The sequence below is a fragment of the Cynocephalus volans genome, chromosome 13, assembly GCF_027409185.1.
Source record: "Cynocephalus volans isolate mCynVol1 chromosome 13, mCynVol1.pri, whole genome shotgun sequence".
Classification (NCBI taxonomy): Eukaryota; Metazoa; Chordata; class Mammalia; order Dermoptera; family Cynocephalidae; genus Cynocephalus; species Cynocephalus volans.
The window spans coordinates 41,831,898-41,851,119 of NC_084472.1; the positions used below are offsets into that span (position 1 = coordinate 41,831,898).

The 19,222-nt window shown below is 48.2% G+C and overlaps 1 protein-coding gene across 3 annotated transcripts in view; it reads right to left on the reverse strand.

Moving 5' to 3' along the window:
- The window catches only part of LOXHD1 (lipoxygenase homology PLAT domains 1), a 182,936-nt gene that overhangs the window by 23,778 nt on the left and 139,936 nt on the right, over positions 1–19,222 (reverse strand). For 2 of the 3 annotated variants that reach the window (XM_063077310.1, XM_063077308.1), the window contains 8 exons: positions 18,523–18,732; positions 18,260–18,395; positions 16,825–17,033; positions 15,567–15,752; positions 12,588–12,715; positions 6,180–6,297; positions 3,951–4,125; positions 2,172–2,357 (listed from right to left, as the gene is read on the reverse strand). In XM_063077310.1, the coding sequence (XP_062933380.1) occupies positions 2,172–2,357; positions 3,951–4,125; positions 6,180–6,297; positions 12,588–12,715; positions 15,567–15,752; positions 16,825–17,033; positions 18,260–18,395; positions 18,523–18,732 (1,348 nt within the window). The remainder of the gene's footprint in view (positions 1–2,171; positions 2,358–3,950; positions 4,126–6,179; positions 6,298–12,587; positions 12,716–15,566; positions 15,753–16,824; positions 17,034–18,259; positions 18,396–18,522; positions 18,733–19,222) is intronic. The other variant, XM_063077309.1, reaches the window with a different exon arrangement.

Consider the following 19,222-nt stretch of genomic DNA (forward strand, 5'->3'; position numbering starts at 1 on the left):
CAGGATTCAAGAATTTGGTATTTTTCAGCTCTCTCCTTGTGTGTTGGGGGGGTCTCAACTAAGCTAACATTTTTTGAGTCCCCACTATGCTCCAGGCACTATTATAGGTAGTTATGAAGTTAAAGGCGAATAAACATGGTTCCAAGAGCAAAGATATCTTGCTGGTAGCCAGACAGAGAGCTGGAAACCCACAGATACAATGTGCTTCTTTCTGATTAAGGCAGGGACATAGTTCCCAGGAATATACTTCCTAAACAATGGCTTAAGCGCTGCAACGGGAAAGACCATATGCATGAATGTTAGGTTACGCAGACCTCATCCCTACGCCCTCCACCCGACCCTCCACCGACCTGACCCCACTAATCTCATATGTCAAATCCCTCTAATCCCACACAATGGGCTCAGTGTTTTTACAATTGTCTTAACTGAGTGATCCTCTGCTGAGTGTCGTGGGCAGAGGCTCATCCTGATCTTGTGAAACGTCTGGGGTAGAAGCTACAGTTTTAATAATTATGACTATTGTTATTCAACTGGACTTTCCACCTACTACTAGTCCTAAGACAATCGTAATGGATGACAAGAGGGTGGGGGAAAAAACTCTCAGGGTTCTCTGTTTTGTTTCCTTCTTGGTAAACAGGAGAGCTCATTAAGGATATTTGAGAATGTTTTGCAATATGATTCTTTCCACAGACTCATAACGCCACTTGAATGGACAGGTGAGGAAGAAGAGCCCCCTTGCACTGCAGTCTTTTCTACATAAGACTACCCCCATGCACACTGATGATAAACATATCGGGGGACAGAGCAAACAGATAGAGGAGGCTGCCCTTCATCATCTCATCTCTTTGGACCCTCTGGCACAGCGGCTGGTGAAGGTACAGAATGCAGAATGGACTGGCACACAGCATGGCATATCAAGACAGGCATCAGAAGGCTGAGATTTGAGTGCTGGCTGTGTCCCTTTCTTGCTGTGTCATCCTGAGTAAGACATTTGAACCTCACTAAGACTCAATATTTCTTGGTTATAGAAAAGAGGAACAATAAAGTGCTTTTGCTGCAGTAATTTACCACTTTTTTAAAAAAAGGATCAAATGTTTGTGTCTTTAATACCTAACAGAGTTCCAGGCATATCACAAACACATTAATTGTTCAATATATGAATGACTGAATGGATACACTGACATTTGAAAACTGTGGAGTGCTGTGCAAGTATTTGTTATTTTATTATTTTGAAGACTGGTTATTTTATTTGCACCTAATTTGAGTTTATTCCATGTTATGGAAAATAGATTAACTGTTTAACCCATGTTAAAGTAAAATAGTCTAGCTCCTTTAGAAAGAGAAGTTGCAAATTGCTGAGTTGGGTTTCATCAGTGACCAGGACAGACAGGCTGGTCCTCAGCAAAAAGTTGGAAGAAATGAGGAGATATGCAACATCAGGACAGCTCCAGGCAACACAAGAGGGAGACTCAGAAAAGTCTGGACAAGGCTTGAAGCAGATAGCTTTGCAGGGGCGAGTTTCCACAGAAGACAAGAGAGGTGGATTTGAAAGCACCAAAGAGGTGAGATTTAATATTTAGCAGTTTGACTCTAATTATGTCAGATAGAACCTACAGGCCCAAAGCCAGAGAAAATATTCAGAGAGGCCTGAAGACAGCAAAAAGATAATCAAGCAAATGTTGAAAATGTGAACTTCATCACAGTTATGGATGTGACAAAGTATTCCTTAGGTACTTTGAAGTTAAAAATAAATTTCTCACTTGACTTATATCCTATTTCATAGTTTATATTTATAAGTGAATTCAACTACTTGTAGGCTTACTATATTATAAATAAACAAGTATACTCCTTTATATAAAATCTATGGGAAGTGAATTTGGTGGTATAGCCCTTTTTTTCTTAATGTTTGTCTGAACTACGGAGCATTAATGATTCGACATCACAAAAAATAAAGAACCACTAATTACCCAGGAAAAAAGCAGAAGGAGCTAAGCCTCATCTCTAACATATGTCCAGAGACACATTCTCTAACTTATGGAAGCATCAAATTGGTGTCGACAACCATGCAACCCTGGTCTAGGCTGTCAACTTGCTGCCAGGGAGGCAGGGAAGGGCTCAGGTGGAGAACTGAGGGCTGCCCTCCCCACCGTCCTGCCTTGAGAGGGAGCTACCTTTGTTGTCGTGCCAGACCCTCAGCTTGCAGAGGTGGCCCAGGCTCAGCATGTCAGAGAAGTTGAACGTGTCTGTGTTGTTCCGCTCAAACTTGTTCCAGTTGGCCGACTGCTTCAGGGCAAGTGTCCCGCTGTCCCCGTTCTCCCCAAAGATGATGATGAACACGTTGGCATCGGTGCCTGCTCCTGGAGGAGTGCACAAGATGAGGCTCCAGGTGCCAGACTCTCTGACACATAGGCCTCTTGCTCTGGCCTTGCCCCTGGACTCCATGGAGTAGCTAAAGGTGCAGGTGGACACAGTCAGAGTTGACAGGACTGGGGTGAGGTTGGAAAGAGCCAGTTAGAGTCCTGGGACTCCCAGGTATCCAATTCTGTTCTTAACCTTAACTCTGTGTCTTGCAAATACTGTCGGTCTAACTAGAGTCATAGTCAGCCAGTGTGAATGGTTTGATACAAAAACTCATCTATTTCTGAAGAAATACACTCAAACTTAAAAGGCATGCCATGCAGACTTGGATTTATAGTTAAAAATATGGGCTACTTCCTACACAATGAAGGTTCAGAGGGAAGCAGGAAAGTTCCCTGCTCCTCAAATCTACCTCTGGTTGACATTCTACACTAGAGCTTTATGTCATTTGCTTAAGCCACAGGAGGTATTGGCCCCATTTTAAAAGCAAATGAGTTTGGAAGAGGTGACCCTGTGAAGTTTTTCTGACACACCCTGCTGTTGTCAATGAATTTATCTATTATTTTCTGAGAGCACACTGTGAGTGGATGGAGGAGCTTGAAAGCATGGGGACACTTGGAACTTTAAGCAATAAGGGTGAAGGTTCCACGGTGAGGAGAAAAGAAGAGAGATATTGAAAACTTCACCAGATTTACTGACCCATCGCTCACACCTGTGACCCTACTACGAGGGCTTCATTTCTTTGGCTGAATGCTTCTCTTTGAAGATGTAATCTACCAGGGCCAGCAAGTTACCAGCCATTTACAATCAGTGTGAATGAGTTTGCCAGATTCTTTGCAACAGCTCCTGGAGAGTGGGCTTGGTGTAGGGAGGGTGGGTGGGAGGCATCACTTCCACAGCTACATGAGAGTGTGTTCCCTTTGCACACGCTAGTGCTTTTGCTTGAAAGGCCCTTCCTCTGGGTGTCTCATCTGCCTAAGTGACTTCTGTTTGTCTTTCTGAATTTGACTTTGGCATCACCTCTAGCAAGCCTTCCACGACCCTTGCCGCTGATCTCCAGGTAGGGAAGGTGCCTTCCCGTGGGTTCCCCAACAGCACCCTGAGCTAACACCTGTTGGAGCCTCAGCACACTGCACTGTGGCTGCTCCACTAGAATGTCACACCCACCGGGGCCCTGGAGTCATATCCCTATCCTAAGACCCAAGGCCAACATAGCAATGGTCGGTCACAAGCACACGGATGTGGGAAGGAACCTGAGAGTGCCTGTGATAAACGGCACCTGGGTGAGGGGCGTCGGGCAGCAGCAGGCAGGCCAGGACGGAAGGGCTCCAAGGCAAGCTCCTGCACTGCTTTTGGAAGTGCTGACCATACTCCCCAGCAATGTTCTCCCCCACTTCCCTGACGGAGCCAACTCAGTCCCTGGGGGGAAATACTTTGTCTAGACAGAAAGCGACACGCTGTGGCAAAGACTCAACTGACTAGATTTTGGAAGGCCATAAGAAGACAATGCACTGACCGGAAACAAGGGCCCAAGCCAAACTTTGAGGGTGAGAGGCAAGGACAACGGGAGATGGGAGGGACCCCCAACCCACCCAAGACGTTGCTGGTCTTAACCGTGACAGTGTAGGATGTCCACTCCATCATCTCCTCCTCGTTGATGACAGCACACATCTCACACACCAGGGTCTTCTTGCCCTTCCGCTGGGACAGCCAGTCTCCATAGTAGAACATGGTCAGGTCTCCAGTGTTCATGTTCTTCAGGAGGATCTGGGGAGAGGCAGCCCCGGTGCGAACGCCCTCCCTCATCTCCACCAGCCCCCACCCACCAATGTGGCCCCTCCACTGAACCCCAGTGACCCCAAGATCCCAGATCTGAGACCAGCCCTTGTGATTCAGCCTTGAGGGGCATGGCCAGGGCCCTCTCCAGGACAAAGACCCTGCCCTGCACGCCTGGCACAGAGTCTGCAACCCCCATGGTGAATCCCTTAGCTTGGGGATTTGGGAATTGGCAATTAACTAAAAATGTTTCCTAAGAGGTGCCTATTATTGTGCATAAGAAATGTTTGCTGTATGAATGACAGAAAAATGGACCAATCAAGCCACTGTCAGCCACAAACACCTGGAACATTTGCCAGATTGTCCTTGGTGTGGGAACTATATTGTTTGCTCAAGAAAAATCTGCTAATGGCTCAACAGGGAAGGAGGACCCTGGGTGATTCAGGACAGATGGCCTTTGGCGAATGAGGGATGTGTGGACTAACTCAGGCAGGGGAAAGGAAGACTTTGTGTTATGGGTTGAATTTTGTCCCCCCCAAATTCATATGATGAAGTCCTAACCCATCATCCATCAGAATGTGACCTTATTTAGAAATAAGTTTACAGATGGAATTAATTAAGATGAGGTCATTAGGGTGGGTCCTAATCCAATATGACCAGCGTCCTTATAAACAGGAGGAATTTGGGCACAGAGACATACACAGAAGATTGCCTTGTAAAGATTAGCATGATGCCACCACAAGCCAAGGAACTACCAGAAGCTAGGAGAGAGGCCTGAAAGATATCTTTTCCTGGAGCCTTCAGAGGGAGCACGGTCCTGCTGATGCCTTGATCTTAGACTTCTACCCTCCAGAACAGTGAGACAAGAAAAGTCTGTTGTTCTAAGCCAGTCTGTGGTAGTTTGTTATGGCTGCCCCAGGACACTAACACACATTGCACAAGGAGGGCAGACACGACACCAGAACCACACATGTCCAAAAGCGCAGGGCCCACGTGACACCGAGGCCATGCTTGAGGGACAGTCAGCTAAGTCATCACAGCTACTGTCTTTGCTGTGATTGTGGGGCTGCAAACAAGCCTCCTTGTGGCTGCTGAGGGCCTCCTGCTTTGGGGCCATACTCAGTATGGAAAGCACCTTGGACTCCTAACATCCCATTAGTTCCCATCAAATCTCATCTTGCTTGGCCCGCAGGCTCTGAGAACTCTGCTCTCTTCTCCAGTCTAGAACAGTGAGTGTTAATGACCTTCCTTCGGGCAGCCTGGAGCACGGGGCCCCAGGGCATGGGAAAAGTGAGGAAACTATGAAAGAGAAGTCCTAAGAAGGAGCAGCTGCCTTCTTTTCTTGGTGGAAGCTGAGTCTGCGGCTGTGTGTGCATGTGTGTGCATGTGTGTGCGTGTGTGTGCATGCACACATGCATACATGTGCTGGGGAGATGAGGATGATAGAGGCAGAACTAAGGAATCCCACAGTTCTGTTGCTCCTTGAATATCCCAGCATTCCAGCTCCAAGGCTGGTTTCAGCCCAACTGAGAGCCCAAGCATTCGGGATCCTCAGCCAGGCTGCTGCTGGTCAGGCTTAGACTCCTCCTGTGAGTGGAGGTCCAACATGGAAAAAGAGGCAGCCATATAGCTACGGGATCACAGGGGCACCCAAAACTCCCCTGCCATCCAGCCTAAAGTTCCCACCAGGAGACCCTCTCTCTGAGCCAGTTCTTGCTGCTGCCCCTTCAGTCCCCCTCAACTCACATCCCTGGAGAAGCCCACACCAAGCCCCTCCCCTTATTCCAGTCTGTCTGCATTAGGTTGACAGCTCACACTGTGTTCTTTCTCAGAGATTCAGTACTCTCTGGACACAAATAAATACAACTATGCTCTCAGATTAATCCACACCAAAGGGCATATTAGATTATATGGGCTAGCCACATTCATGTGATAACCTTCTCTGGTGACATTTGCACTTTAACAAGGTCTAGTGACAATCCAAAAGAACAGGGAGAAGGGGAAGGTGGTGGCTGGAAGGGAGGGTGAGGGTCCAGACATTTTACCCTCTCCAGGAACCACTCGGGCCGGCTGCCCAGGCCGTCAATCCGGATCCGCATCTTGGTGAATGGAGCAATGTCTAGGATTTCCATGATGAAGGTATCATTCTGCTCCCGCTCAAATCTGGGCATGGAGAGGAGGGTCATAAAGAAGGGAGCTGGCCATGGGGGGGGGGCTGGGCCAGGCCAGAGACCAGATTTGGGGCAAGGAGAGAAGACGAAGCATTTACTCAGCCCCCCTCTGCTTCCAGTGACTCCCCAACAACCATCTCTTACATCCTAGAGGAGTTCATGAAAGACTGGGTTAAGTGGTTTTGGTTGGCAGAAATGGTCCTGAACTGAGAGCTACCAGTTGTGGGTTCTAATCTCATTCTTCTAGTCACCTAGAACAGCCCCCGCTCCTCTCTGGGACTTGGTTTTCTTACCTGTAGTCTGGGGAGAATGACACTAGCCCTGTAATCTCACAAAACTTTCATAAGGACCAAATGGATGTGAAATCAACTTAAAATGTAAAAAGAATTTTACACCTGAAGAGCTTTAAATGAGATTCTGTGAGTGAAAGGGCCACCATGAATAGTGGGGCAGGTTTTGCACTGCACAACTCGAGATGACATCATTCACATTTTTCTACATGCAGTCTGAACACAGTGGTCCTGGACTGGGTAATGCTACTGACAACTGTAAAGTGGTAGGCACATAGAAGGTAATGTTGCTTTTGTTGCTATTATTATTTTTCTACTGAATGACCTCATCATCTCAGACATGGTCTCTCTTTACCTTCAATGCTGACTGATTGCTTGACTGATTCCAGATGCTGCTGCTGCTAAGCCTCTCAGGGTAATGCAGTCGCCACTGAAGATATGGCTGTGCATGGCAATTATGATGCTTTCTTGAATACGAGACATATTTCAAAACAGGCCACTGTGAATGCTGCAAACTTAGAACTAACAACCCCTAGCCTCAAAGGTGGTGGTGGAACAGAGACCTAACCCCTCTAGATAACCCACTCCTGTGCATTTCATGATTATGAGAAGTGAAAAAGTTCTCCCAAAGTCTGCCCCGTATCCCTTTTGCTCTCATTTAATCTCTGTCTGTCCCTCTGGTCATGTGGGAACTGTCAGGAGGTGTACATGTCACACTCATGTCACACACCAAGATTCTCTCAAGCAATCTTTCAACCCACTCATTCCTTACTCTTGCCAGGAGCACACTTTTGCAGATCAAAAGAGCTTTAGAATTCTTCACTTTGTATGTCTCTTTAATTTTCACCTTTTGAATTTAACCAGCATTTTCATTTTATGGAGATTTTATGGTTGGGCAGGTGTAAGGTATATAGGGAGGAGAAACACTTTTCTTCTAGAAGGCTGAAAAGTAGATACATTTGCCCCCTCCTCTTTCATAACAGGCTAACCCCAGTTGCCTTTAATGTCCCAGGTGGTGGACATCTTCTCACGTGAAAGGTAAATACCCAGAGGGAAAGCCCTCACTGGTCTTTCAATCCTCCCCAACTCACAAGCCACATCCTTCATGCTGCCCTAGACCCCTTCAAGACACCTCAGTTGACCTGCAGTAGGACTCCCACACTGAGAGGCCACCACTGGAGAGGTGACCAGCCTTTGATCTAGGTCCCTGCCCCCCCACCCAGATGGACAGGGCTGCTGAAGTGGCCCAGAGTGTGCCCTGCTCTCCTACTCAATGGAGCCTCTACTCAGCAGCTGAAAGGGTGATGTCTGGGAAGGGCCAGCTTTGGCTGCCCTTCACTTCCTTCTTATTCTGGTTTCCTTCTGTTCCCAGTTCCCCATGAAAGGCTGTTCTCAGGAAAGGGCCCAGCACCACTCACTCACTGGTCTCTATGACTGAGCAGAGCCTGAGGGCTAACCAGGGCCAAAGCCTTAAGTTGGAAGGACTACTCTTTGACGGAAGGGTTTTAGGCATTGCTAAGAAGCCAGGGAAGGTTTGTGGGTAGAGAGCCTGAGAAAGGGCTGCTTAGAAGATGGGAAAGAATGGTGTAGGGGTCCAAAGCCTACCTTGCTGAGTAGCTTTTCAGGCCGTTTGCCTCTGGGGCATCTCAGGGGCATGGCTGGGCTCCCAGGATTGGCCAGGGTCACAGCTTTGGCCTTAGCTTCATTCTAGCCCAACCTCCCTCTGGTCTGGGGCTTTCCATACCAGTGGCCATCTAGCGCATGCTCAGTCGGCTCCACTGACAGGGTCCCATGGCAACCTGGGCAGCTCTCTTCCTTTCAGGACCGCTGTGGGCAACTCTAAGAACTTTTTGTTTACACTGAGTTGAGCTTCCCCCCAGTGGCCATAGCTCTGTCTGCCAGAACTAATTGTTTAATTGTCGACAGTCTGACCAACCTTGATGCCTCCACTGTCTCCCCTCCCCGTGCCCTCATAACAATCCCAGATCCTCTCTTCTCTAGCCTGAAGTGCTCATCAATGGACTACTACACAGCAATGAAAGTGAACATATCATAGCCACACTCAACAGCTCAGAAAAATCTGAAAAACCTGAAGTCGAGCAAAAGGACTAAGACATAAAAGAGGACATACAGCCTGATTCCATTTATATAACAATGAAATCCAGGTTACATGAAAGCACATTGTTTAGGAGACATGAGGCAAGATAAAACAATAAGGGAAAGCAAGGAAATGTTTACCTTAAAAGCCAAGAACTGGCAAGGTTTAATTTCTTGGCCTAGGGGGTGGTTACATGAGTTTTGGATTTATAGTTATTTATGATTTACATACTTTTACATATATATGTATATTGTATTTTATAATAAAAAGCTAAAAATGTAAATGTCCTAGAACCTATGGCTGTTCATCATATGGCAAGATTTTCAGATCCATGCTCTGTGTGTTACAGCCCCTGTGGTAGGCTGAAAAAGGGCCCACCCCCAAAAATCCATGTCCTAATTCCTGGAACCTGTATATGTGGAGGTGATGTGAAGATGGGGGCAGAGATTGGAAGGTCTGGTCTTGACAATTGGAGTGATGTGGCCACAAGCTAAGGAATGCTGAAAACCAACAGAAGCTGTAAGAGGAGAGAAATGGATTTTCCTCTAGAGCCTCCGAAGGGCATCTAGCTGTACCAATACCTTGATTTCCACCCACTGACACTGATTTCAGATTTCTGGCCTCCAGAAATGTGAGAGAATAAATTTCTGGTGTTTTATGCCAGTACGTTTGTGGTAATTTTGTATCACAACCTCAGGAAACAAATATAGCCCCAAGTGGCATGAATGAAGAACTTTGGGACCATAAAGGGTGCAGATGAGGGGAAGCTACCCTGGAACCCATACAGAGAGAATTCCAAGGTGGTGTAAGTGTCCATAGGGCTGACATAACTGGGGTACACAACATGGAGCCATAGTCCCAGGCTCCTCTGATCCAGGCTCCTTAGCTCCCTCCTCAGAGTCCATTAAGACAAGCAAACTTTGTGCGTACCCCATGAGATACAGGCAGCAATGGAGATCTGCATCCCTATCTTGTGAATGTTTACTTCCCTCTACAGAAAAACCATGTCCTTTTGTCTAAAATACCCACTGGACACCAATAGCCTCAAATTCTGCTGTTAGAGATTCATTTCTTGAGCTTAAGAATTATTTTTTGAGGGCATAATCTTTTTGAATGCCACATTCATTTGCCTTCTCAGTGTGAATTAATTTACCAGAACAATTTTTCCCAAAGTGGCAATATGGGAAGTTGGGGAATTTACCTGAGGAGCGGGGTTGAATGAATTGCTATTGAGTGTGTTAAGCCTTGGCCTCTGGGGGTAGCATCTGACAGCAGGAGTGGTTGCAGCGTGCTGCAGCCTCATTCCAGTCACACACTACCTCATGGAGAATGCACCACCTTGCACAACACAAAGCTGTACTTACAACACATGCCCAGTGGGTCTTTACATCCAAGTCCCCTAATCAGGATGCGGACACACATAACAAGGACTCCAAGTCATAGGTGATACATTGGGCCACTTGCTCATGAAATAAAGCAAACATGCTTCCAGTAAGAGCTCTGAGTTTGCAAACCAAAGTAATTAAGAAATGATGGCTCTCCTCACAAAATAAATCTTTACCCATAAAAAAAAATCCTTTAACAAGGTACCTCAAAGCATTTACAGTATGGTTGTGTTTATAATGATGCTATTTCAAGCAATATTTTTGGAATGTGGATACTGCCAGAAATGAGATGTCTATCTCTCCCACTAGCAATTATGTCTTGGACATCTGGAAAAGAAGGTGAAATGTAGGTGTGGGATAATTAATCAGAGAAAATCCGAGAATTTGGGGTCGGGTGGAGATTAGAGTCACAGTATAAAGGTGAAGACTGTAAGAGACTGAATATTTAAACAGACAATAGCCAGACCATGCACAATGACAGAACTCTGACTCACACCTCCACAGCAACCATCCCGGGAAAGCACGGCTTCTACAGCAATTGGCCCGGAGTGGTCAGGACTTGGGCAGTTATCACCAACTTCCCTATTTTGTTTCCACTCCCAACTCAGGACCAACCAGAGAAATCCAAATATGCTCCCCAGTCCAATCACATAAAATGCCATGATTCTATTTAGCTTAACATCAGCTTTGCATGCCCCAAACAACACTTCACTATGAAGCTTTCCCACTCTCCTGACAGCCTTTGAGTATCTGCCAAACCAAGTGGTGGTGGCTGACTCCCTTGCTATAGCAAGCTCTAAATAAATAGCCTCTGTTCTCATTTGGCCTTCATTTATTTTCACAACTGCCTGAGTTCAAATCCCAGTTTCCCTACTTACTAGCAGTGTGACCTTGGGCAAGCTACTTCACCTCTCTGTGTCTCAGTCACCTCATTTGTAAAGTGGAGATGATAACAATGCATACTAACAGGGGTGCTGTGAGTTAGTATATATTAAAAAGCACTTACAGTAGTGCCTGGCATGAAGTAAGTGCTCAATAAATGTTAGCCATTATTGTCATTACCATTGCCAGTTGCTCTGGGAAGAATTCAGAATTGAACTGCAGAATGAGAGAGCAGAAGTACTAAGAGAAGGCAGGAAAAACTGTCCTCATCAGATCCCCAGGGATGGGCAGCAGAGGATGGACAAAGCTCCAGCTCTTATGAGCTGCCCTGCTCATGGGAAAAAGTCCTTGCCTGGTCCCCAAGAGCTTCAGTAGCCTTGTCCCTATCATCACCTTCATCACCATCATCACAATTATCATCAAAACCACCATCATCACCAACATCACCATCATCTGCACCATCCTCATGAGCACCATCCAGAACTCAGTGGGGGCCCCGTGCATGCAAGAGACTCAGAAAGGAAGCCACCCTGGATCCTGCCCTCCAGCTGGGGGAAGGGGCTCTGTGGGTTCAGAAGTAAGTGGCTGCGGGTGGGTTTTCAAAATCCTTGGCTTGGGCTCTGAGTCTCTCCCCTATGGTTCCTAAGATGTCAGGAATCAGGGATGTTTGGGGAACAATGGGTGAATATAGAAGACCAGCAAAAACCCAGGACTGTTTGGGGGGACCCAATGAAAGGCACAGACAATAAGTACCACAGGAGGTCCATATTTATTGTTATTATTAATCACTGTATTAAGAGGCAGTAGAACCTAATGCTTCAGACTGCGGACCATCTGGGTGCAGTTTCCAGTGTCACAGCTTACTGGCTATAGGACCCTGAGCATTGCTAAGCTTCCATTTCCTCACCTGTAGAATAGGGATAATAGTAATAGCCCTCCTAGGGTTGTAGAAAGGGCTAGGTGTGTGAATATAGGTTTAGAACAATGCCTGGCACAAAACAAGCCCACGTGAAGGTTAGTGCTCCTGCTGTCGTTCTCCTGAAGTGCTAGCTCTGTGAGTGAGGGTGCCCTCCTGGCCATACTGCCTCTCTCCAGTGCCTGAGTCAGTGCCTGGCATGGACCAGGTGTTCAATCATTTTTTTAATGTTTTGAGAGTTGGCTGCTTTTTATTTTGCAATTAGGCTTACAGAAAAGTTGCAAAAATAGAACAGAGCATATGTGTACCCTTCACCTGGCCTCCCCTAATGTTAACATCCTGCATTACCATAGTACAATTAATGTACCAGGAAATTAACAATAATACAATGCTATCAACTAATCTGCAGACCTTACAATAAACATTTTTGAGTGGGCAAATGAAAGAAAGAAGGAAGGAAGAGATTGCTATGGCCTGAGGCGACTACAGCGGGCTTCCTAGAGGAGGCAGATTTGAGCAAGTCCCTGAAAGAGAAAAGTATTGAGACAGAATAGACAAAGGTGTGGAAGCTGGAAGGCCCTGCTGTATGCAGGGGTTGTGAGAGGACCAGTAGCCTCTGAAGGCGGGGGGTGTGGGTGGGGGCAGGAGGGGATGGCGCAGAGGGCTGAGGACTGGAAGTGAGGGGGTGGGGCAGGGGCTGCCTCCGGATACCTGGCCTTCTTTTTGTCCAGCTGCACCTCCTCTGTGCTCCCGTTAATGCCATAGAGGGTCATAAAGATGTTGGAGTCAGTGCCCCCGCCAACCACATCACCTGTCCACACAGTCATTTCATAAAGCACCTGCCATGAGAGGGACACAGGTCCTGAGCCTTGGCCTTAATGTACCAACCCCACCCAGCCTGCATCAGTCTTGCCAAGGAAAGAAGATACGCCCTCCGAGCTCCGTGGCTCTGAAAAAAGCCCTCACCCCAGTCAACTGTAAATGTCTGCAGGGAAAGAATCAGGCCTTGTCTGACCCTCTCATATCCCCACTGTGCCCAGCCCAGCCCTGGAGAGGAGTTCAGCTTCTGATAGAGCATGCATGGTGCGATGGAAACATGACTGACAGCTCTGGTGTTAACTGGTCCTTCGTCAGTCAGTTCCAAACCTAAGTCCACCCGTGCTCGCAGTGTATGGTGGCAGGACAGTGGCTTTTGGAACCATTCAGAGCTCCATTTGAACCCCAGATCTGTCACATGCTAGCTGTTGAATCTGGGCAAATGCCCCACCCTCGCCAGCCTCTGCTTCTCCTGTGATAAAATTGGGATAAACTTGGCAGAATTGTGAGAGCTACAGACAATTCACATTGCTGCTGGAGTTGGGCCTGCCATATGTAAAGCCTCAACAAGCAACAGCAGTTTCAGGTGTCCGTCCCCACTCTGTGCCACTGCCAGCCCATGCCCTGAGGTCTGTGAGCAAGGAGGACTGTCGGGCATAACATTTAAGGGAGCTCTGCCTCAATCCGTTTGTGAAGTGGGATGATTGCCTATTTACATGATTTTTGCTTTAGATGGGGACTTTCCTGTTTTGCTTGAGGTTTGCTCCAAAGAGGATGTATTTCCTTTGTCTCTGCTGCAGAGTGAGGGAACAGCCTGCTCTTCCCTGGGGATGGGGGGGCCTTCACTGAGGCCCTGCCTTGGGTCTTCCTCTGTGAGCCAGCCTCATGGCATAGGGCATTACCTACATCAATGGTCTGGAATATTCTCTGGTCCTGGATTCTTACACCATCCTCTCACCAGGTGTCCATGCACTAACAATGAGGTCTGAAGTTTCAGGAGAGGCTCATGCACACAGCGAGGAGAGGCCAGGCTGACTGCCTCCTCTGGACATACCTGGCCCTTCCCTTCCCCTACAGCTGCCACGTTCCTTCACCACCTGTGTAGGGGCCTGGTCCCCACTACCCGGAAGTCTTGAAACTCAGAACCAAAGTTATTCATCACAGTGTCAAGCCCCCTGCCATTGTGCCTGGTGGGTGCTGGGTGCTTTTTCAGCAGCATCTGGAATCTTTGCTGTGACACTGCAAAGTTTGAAGTATTAGGTGCAGGCCTGACCCACAGGACAAGTTCAGGACATGCTTGCTGAGGGAATGCATGAAGAGCCTCTTGCTTTACCAGGAAAATCCCCTCAGACCACCCAACAGGGGTGTTTGCGATGGGCAGGAGGAGCTACCAGGAACAAAAGTGGGAGCCTGACACTTTTTTACTCTTATCCAGACTGGCATGAAAAATAGAATGATCAAAACTAGTGCTTTGGCTGCCCATGGAGACGGGCCCCTGAGGGCTGGTCCCTCCAACTCTTGTGTTCTCTGCATCTATCTTTCTCTCCTTTGCACAGACACATCTCTTTTTATGTAATAGGTGTGTTTCCAAAAAGAGACAGAAGCAGGGCTCTTGTAATTCCAGTCTGGTAACAGATGTCCTGGGGAGATGGCCTGTCCCAAGAACCCTGGAGTTCTTTGTAAAGTGACAAGCCTGTGTTCTTTTGTACTGTGAATAACAGGCATGTGGATCTGGATTCTCCTGGGCTGCAGGGCTTGGAGGGCAATGCAGCTGCACTGTGTGGGGTGTGCATGTGTTCTGGGGGGCGGCACACACACAGGCACATGCAGGCTGGGAACTGAGTAAGGTGGAGGTCCCTGGAGGAATTGTGTGCTCACCCACACTGTCTGTCTGGCCACAGATGGAGACGTCTGTGAGAGACTGGCAGGGGGGTGTCTGTGCTGTAGAAAATTCTGCTCTTTGGATCTCCTGCAGGGAAGGGGCAGGTACGCACACTATTGCCTGTCAAGGTTTTTAGAACCCAGAACTCAGCCCTTTCTTACATTTTCATATACAGTACAGGCAGGGCACACTCAGGTCCAGGTGATTTCTTCTCACCTTTGTGAGAACAGCTTCTGACCTAAACCAAGTAGCTCATTGGTTCGGATTCAGGAATAGAGATAAGGGCTGGAGCTTTCTGTTGATCCCACAGCTTATGAAAAAGAGAAGCCAACGGGGTCAGGTGAACCAGAGGTCTCTGGGCCACCAACATCTGTGTTTCTTGGTATCCAGCATCCAGGCATCCTGCCTCCTGCCTGGTCCTGACCTGCGGGTTTATACAACCTGTCCCAGGTCATTTGGCCAATTAGAGGTGGAGCCAGGACAGGAGCTCGGTGCTCTTGCCTTCCAAGCTTTTCCAATTAAGGAGGGTCTCATGCGGACAGCATTCCCCACACTGTGAGATCCAGAGGCTCACAGTATCCCAAATGCCACTTCTCCCCATCACCATCCTACTGGTGGAGCATCCTTTGGAGATTAACAACCGTTTATGTCTATGTAGAGCTCTTATCTTGCAAAGCTCTTCATAGACTGTTCATGATCTCACTGGTTCTTGCCAAGATCTTACATGGAACAGGATGGAAAGCATTATTTCCATGAGGTTTTTGAGATGACAAAGGCCCAGAGAGGCTGGGTGTCTTGCCTGAGTTTACACAGAAGTGGACCAGAAGAGACTTCAGTCTCCAGGCTCCTAGCAAAGTGAGTCTAACCATATACCAGACTGCAGCCCCTACCAGTGCCCCAGTGATGAGTCTCCTACTCCCCTCCTGCCGTTTCCCCACCTCAACCTGTACTGCCCTTGCCATGCAATGCATATCCACAGTGCCCCCTCCTACCTTCACCCCGATGTTCACCACCATGGCATCCAGGAGGTCAAAGACGCGGGAGGTGATGCCATCGCCTCGATCCTTGGCTAGCCAGCAGTTGCAGCGCAAAGTGTACTTGGTGCCCTGGGTGGGCACTGCCAAGCACAGCTCCTCCACCAGCCAGCAGCTCTCGGGGGAGGCCCCGTCATGGCCGAGCTGGGAGGGGACACACCAGACCCATGAGGATCCGGGCATAACTGGGAAGGAAGACCTCTCTGTTCTGTGCCCCCTCTCTCAGTGCTCCCTTTCAGTGTACTGTGCACTCGCTGGCCCAAGTCCCTCCCATGAAGGTGAAGAGATTTCACAGATGTAATTAAGGTCTCTAATCAGATGACTTGGAGTTAATCAAAAGATTACTCTGGGTGGGCCTGACCTAATCAGGTGAACCCTTTAAAGGAGGTCTAGACATCAGAGGTGGGAGAAGAGAGATTTGGAGCAGAACAGGTTGTCTCCTATTGGCCTTGGTGAAGCAAACGGCCAGGTTTTGAAGAGGGCCAATGGTGGGGAACGGCAGGCAGCCTCTGGGAACTGAAGGCCTCAGACCTATAGCCATAAGGAAGTGGATTCTGCTGACAATCGGTGGCTTAGAAGAGGACTCCCAGCCTCAGAGGAGATCACAGTCATGGATACAACTCGATTTCAGCCCAATGGGACCTGAAAAAGTGAATCCAGCTAACTCACATTTGGACTCCTGACTCGTGAAACTGTGATGGAATACATTTGCATCTTTTTTAATTTTTTAATTTTAATTTTAATTAATTAATTAATTTTTTTGTGACTGGTAAGGGGATCGTAACCCTTGGCTTGGTGTCGTCTGCACTGCGCTCAGCCAGTGAGCGCACCAGCCATCCCTATATAGGATCCAAACCTGCGGCCTCAGCACTCCCAGTGCTGCACTCTCCCATGAGCCACGGGGTCGGCCCACATTTGCATCTTTTAAAGCTACTAAATTTGTGGTAATTTGCTACACAGCAATAGCAAATGAATACATAGGGCAATCCCATCAGGTGGGTGGAAAATGGGGACCCAGAGGGGCAGGTGACTCACCCAAGGTCACCTAGCTAGTCAATGATAGAGGCTGGGAGGTCTTACTCCATACCTGCTCTGGTGATGGGTTGCTCCAGGAAGGTTGCTCTGCCCTCCCTGCACTTCCCTCCCACCCATGTACTGCTCAGCTCCTACCTTCCCTGGGGGTGGTCACTATCACAGGGTCCTGAGGGGCCAGCACCTCTATTTTCTTGATGACACCCACATCCAAGCCTGCGACGTAGAACTCTTCCACAGAACCACAGCCAAAGCCCCTTTTCCCTTGGGGGTAGTCCAGCCAGATGCGATTACTAAGCTCATCATCCTCCCCGATGAGTATGACGAAGGCTCGACTGTCGGTGGCGGCGTCCTTGTGCTTCCCGGTGGTTACCGACACATAGTAGGGAATAACTGCAAGAGACCATGGTGGGGTGGGGGCGGAGGCCTAGCCTCATGATGGGCCAGGTGGACAAGGGCACCACGCAGCAGGCGTGTACGGAGGGCACTGATCTCAGCTCCCTGCCTCTGAGAACAAGCCCAGTGGAGCTTTTCAGACTGGTGTCTACTCTCCAAGGAATGAGGAATTGGTGACTCCCAAAATGAAGACCAGAGACAGTTCTTGCCACTTGTTTGGAGTGTCAAGCTTCTAAAAGCCCTTTTGACCAGATATCTTACTTGAACCTGGCACTACCATGTGAAGTAGGATAAGAAAAATAACTTCTCACCAAGTACAGGGATTATGTACCTGAAAAGCTTACCACAGTCAGCAAAAATGAGCTTGGCAAAAGCAAGGTCTCATAGAAAGTAGGAATTTGGGGAAGAACAATAAAAAAGTATTATATGTAACATGGCAAATGAAAATTCTAGAAGGCACTCATTTCCAAAAGAAACCAGATTACTCAGCATAAAATCTTGCTCAAGTAGTGTGGCACAGAATTCTAATTGTCCACTCAATATCTACTCCTTGCCACTAGAAGTGGTTATAATATGTAAGCAGATATTAGAAGTGCCTTATCTCAAAAATCTGGTTGGCAAAATGAACTTGCCAGGGAAATTATGATACTGTTTTATGGAAAATGAAAAAACTGAAGCCACAGAAGTGACTTGTCCAAGGCCATACATGTTACTGTTCGAACCAGAAATGGAACTTTAGTCTCCAAACGACCAGCTCAGAACTTCTTCCCCCACCCCCACCACACACCACATCATGCCTAAGTTAGCATGGCTGAGTGCTTTGGGTGATGCACTGCTGACACACGAGGGATTCCCCTTGTTGCTGTCATTCTCTGTCTGGTTGTCCTAGGCCCTTTGGGCTGAATCTATATCCAGAAAGTCTGAGTGAGCGCAGCATTTATGACCAGACCCTCTGGGTGGTGGATCAGTGCTTTAAGGGTGTCATCGCCCTAATGTCTTTTAGCCTCTATTTCCCCACCTGTGAAGGGGGCTTATCCCTGTCCCCTCACCTTGCAGGGTTGCTGTGGGGATGAGATAGGTAATATGTGTGAAAACTGTAAATTGCAAAGCATTAGATTTAAGTCATTGATAATGGTGGGACTAAAGGATGGCCCATCCAAGAATAGCTTAAAAACATTTCCATGTGTCTGTTCCTCCTCTGAAGAGCTCCCTGCTTGGCTTACCCGGACCTTCCTGAACATAGTCAGCCATGGGCCCGGTCACTGTGTTGATGTCAATGTCGGCCATCTTGGAGCTCAGGGCGATTTCCCAGAAGTCTGCAGGGCTGCTGCAGTTGCTGCTGCGGTCCCCAGTGTACTCCTGTCCAGAAAAGCACGACCCAGCCCGTTACAGCTCCAGCACCTTCTGCCCCAGGGAGCCTCCCCCAGGTATAAGGATAGTGACAGGGCATGGCTGAGCCAAGGACCCCGACTGCCCCTTGCTGCACCTTCTCATAAAAGAGCCTCTCCAGCCGCCCATCCTCCTTCTTCAGGGACAGCCAGCGCCCACACAGGAACAGGAACTCATCCTCGTTGGTGTCGTTCCAGATCTCCACCTTCTCCACGTACCAGTCTGCACACCACTTGGTGTTGTCATGGCGGAGCTTGATCTTATAGATGACGCCCAGGTCAGCAGCCTCAATGATGAAGGTGTCAGCCTGGAGAGTCCAGATATGGGGACTCGGATGGGGAGAGTGACCCACCTCAACCCCCTTCAACCCCATCCTTCCAGAACCTTCCATCCTCCTTAATTGTTGGGCTGAATGGACCTTCCTAGATGGGAAGCCCTCCGGGCCCAAATCCCAATCACTGAGCACTTGGTGTCCAAGGCCTCACTTCCACCGTGGCCCTATTTTATAGTCCACTTCAGTTTATGAAACTGTGGAGAAAACTGCCTTCACCCACATTCCTCTGGGGATAAGTCTGTGGGTGTTGGGAAGATGAACTCTGATGAGCGGTGTGGGTGGAGGTGGGACCTGGCAGCCACATGAGGGGTGCTCAGCAGGTCTTGTTAACTTAGTTATGTTGAGAATTGGGATGAGCCCAGGTGTGGCAGCCAGAGGGTAAAAGCTACCATAGAGGTGATATCTTGAATAATGGGAGGGGGCTTGAAATTTCCTGGGAGAATCTGGGTGGGAGTCAGAAGAG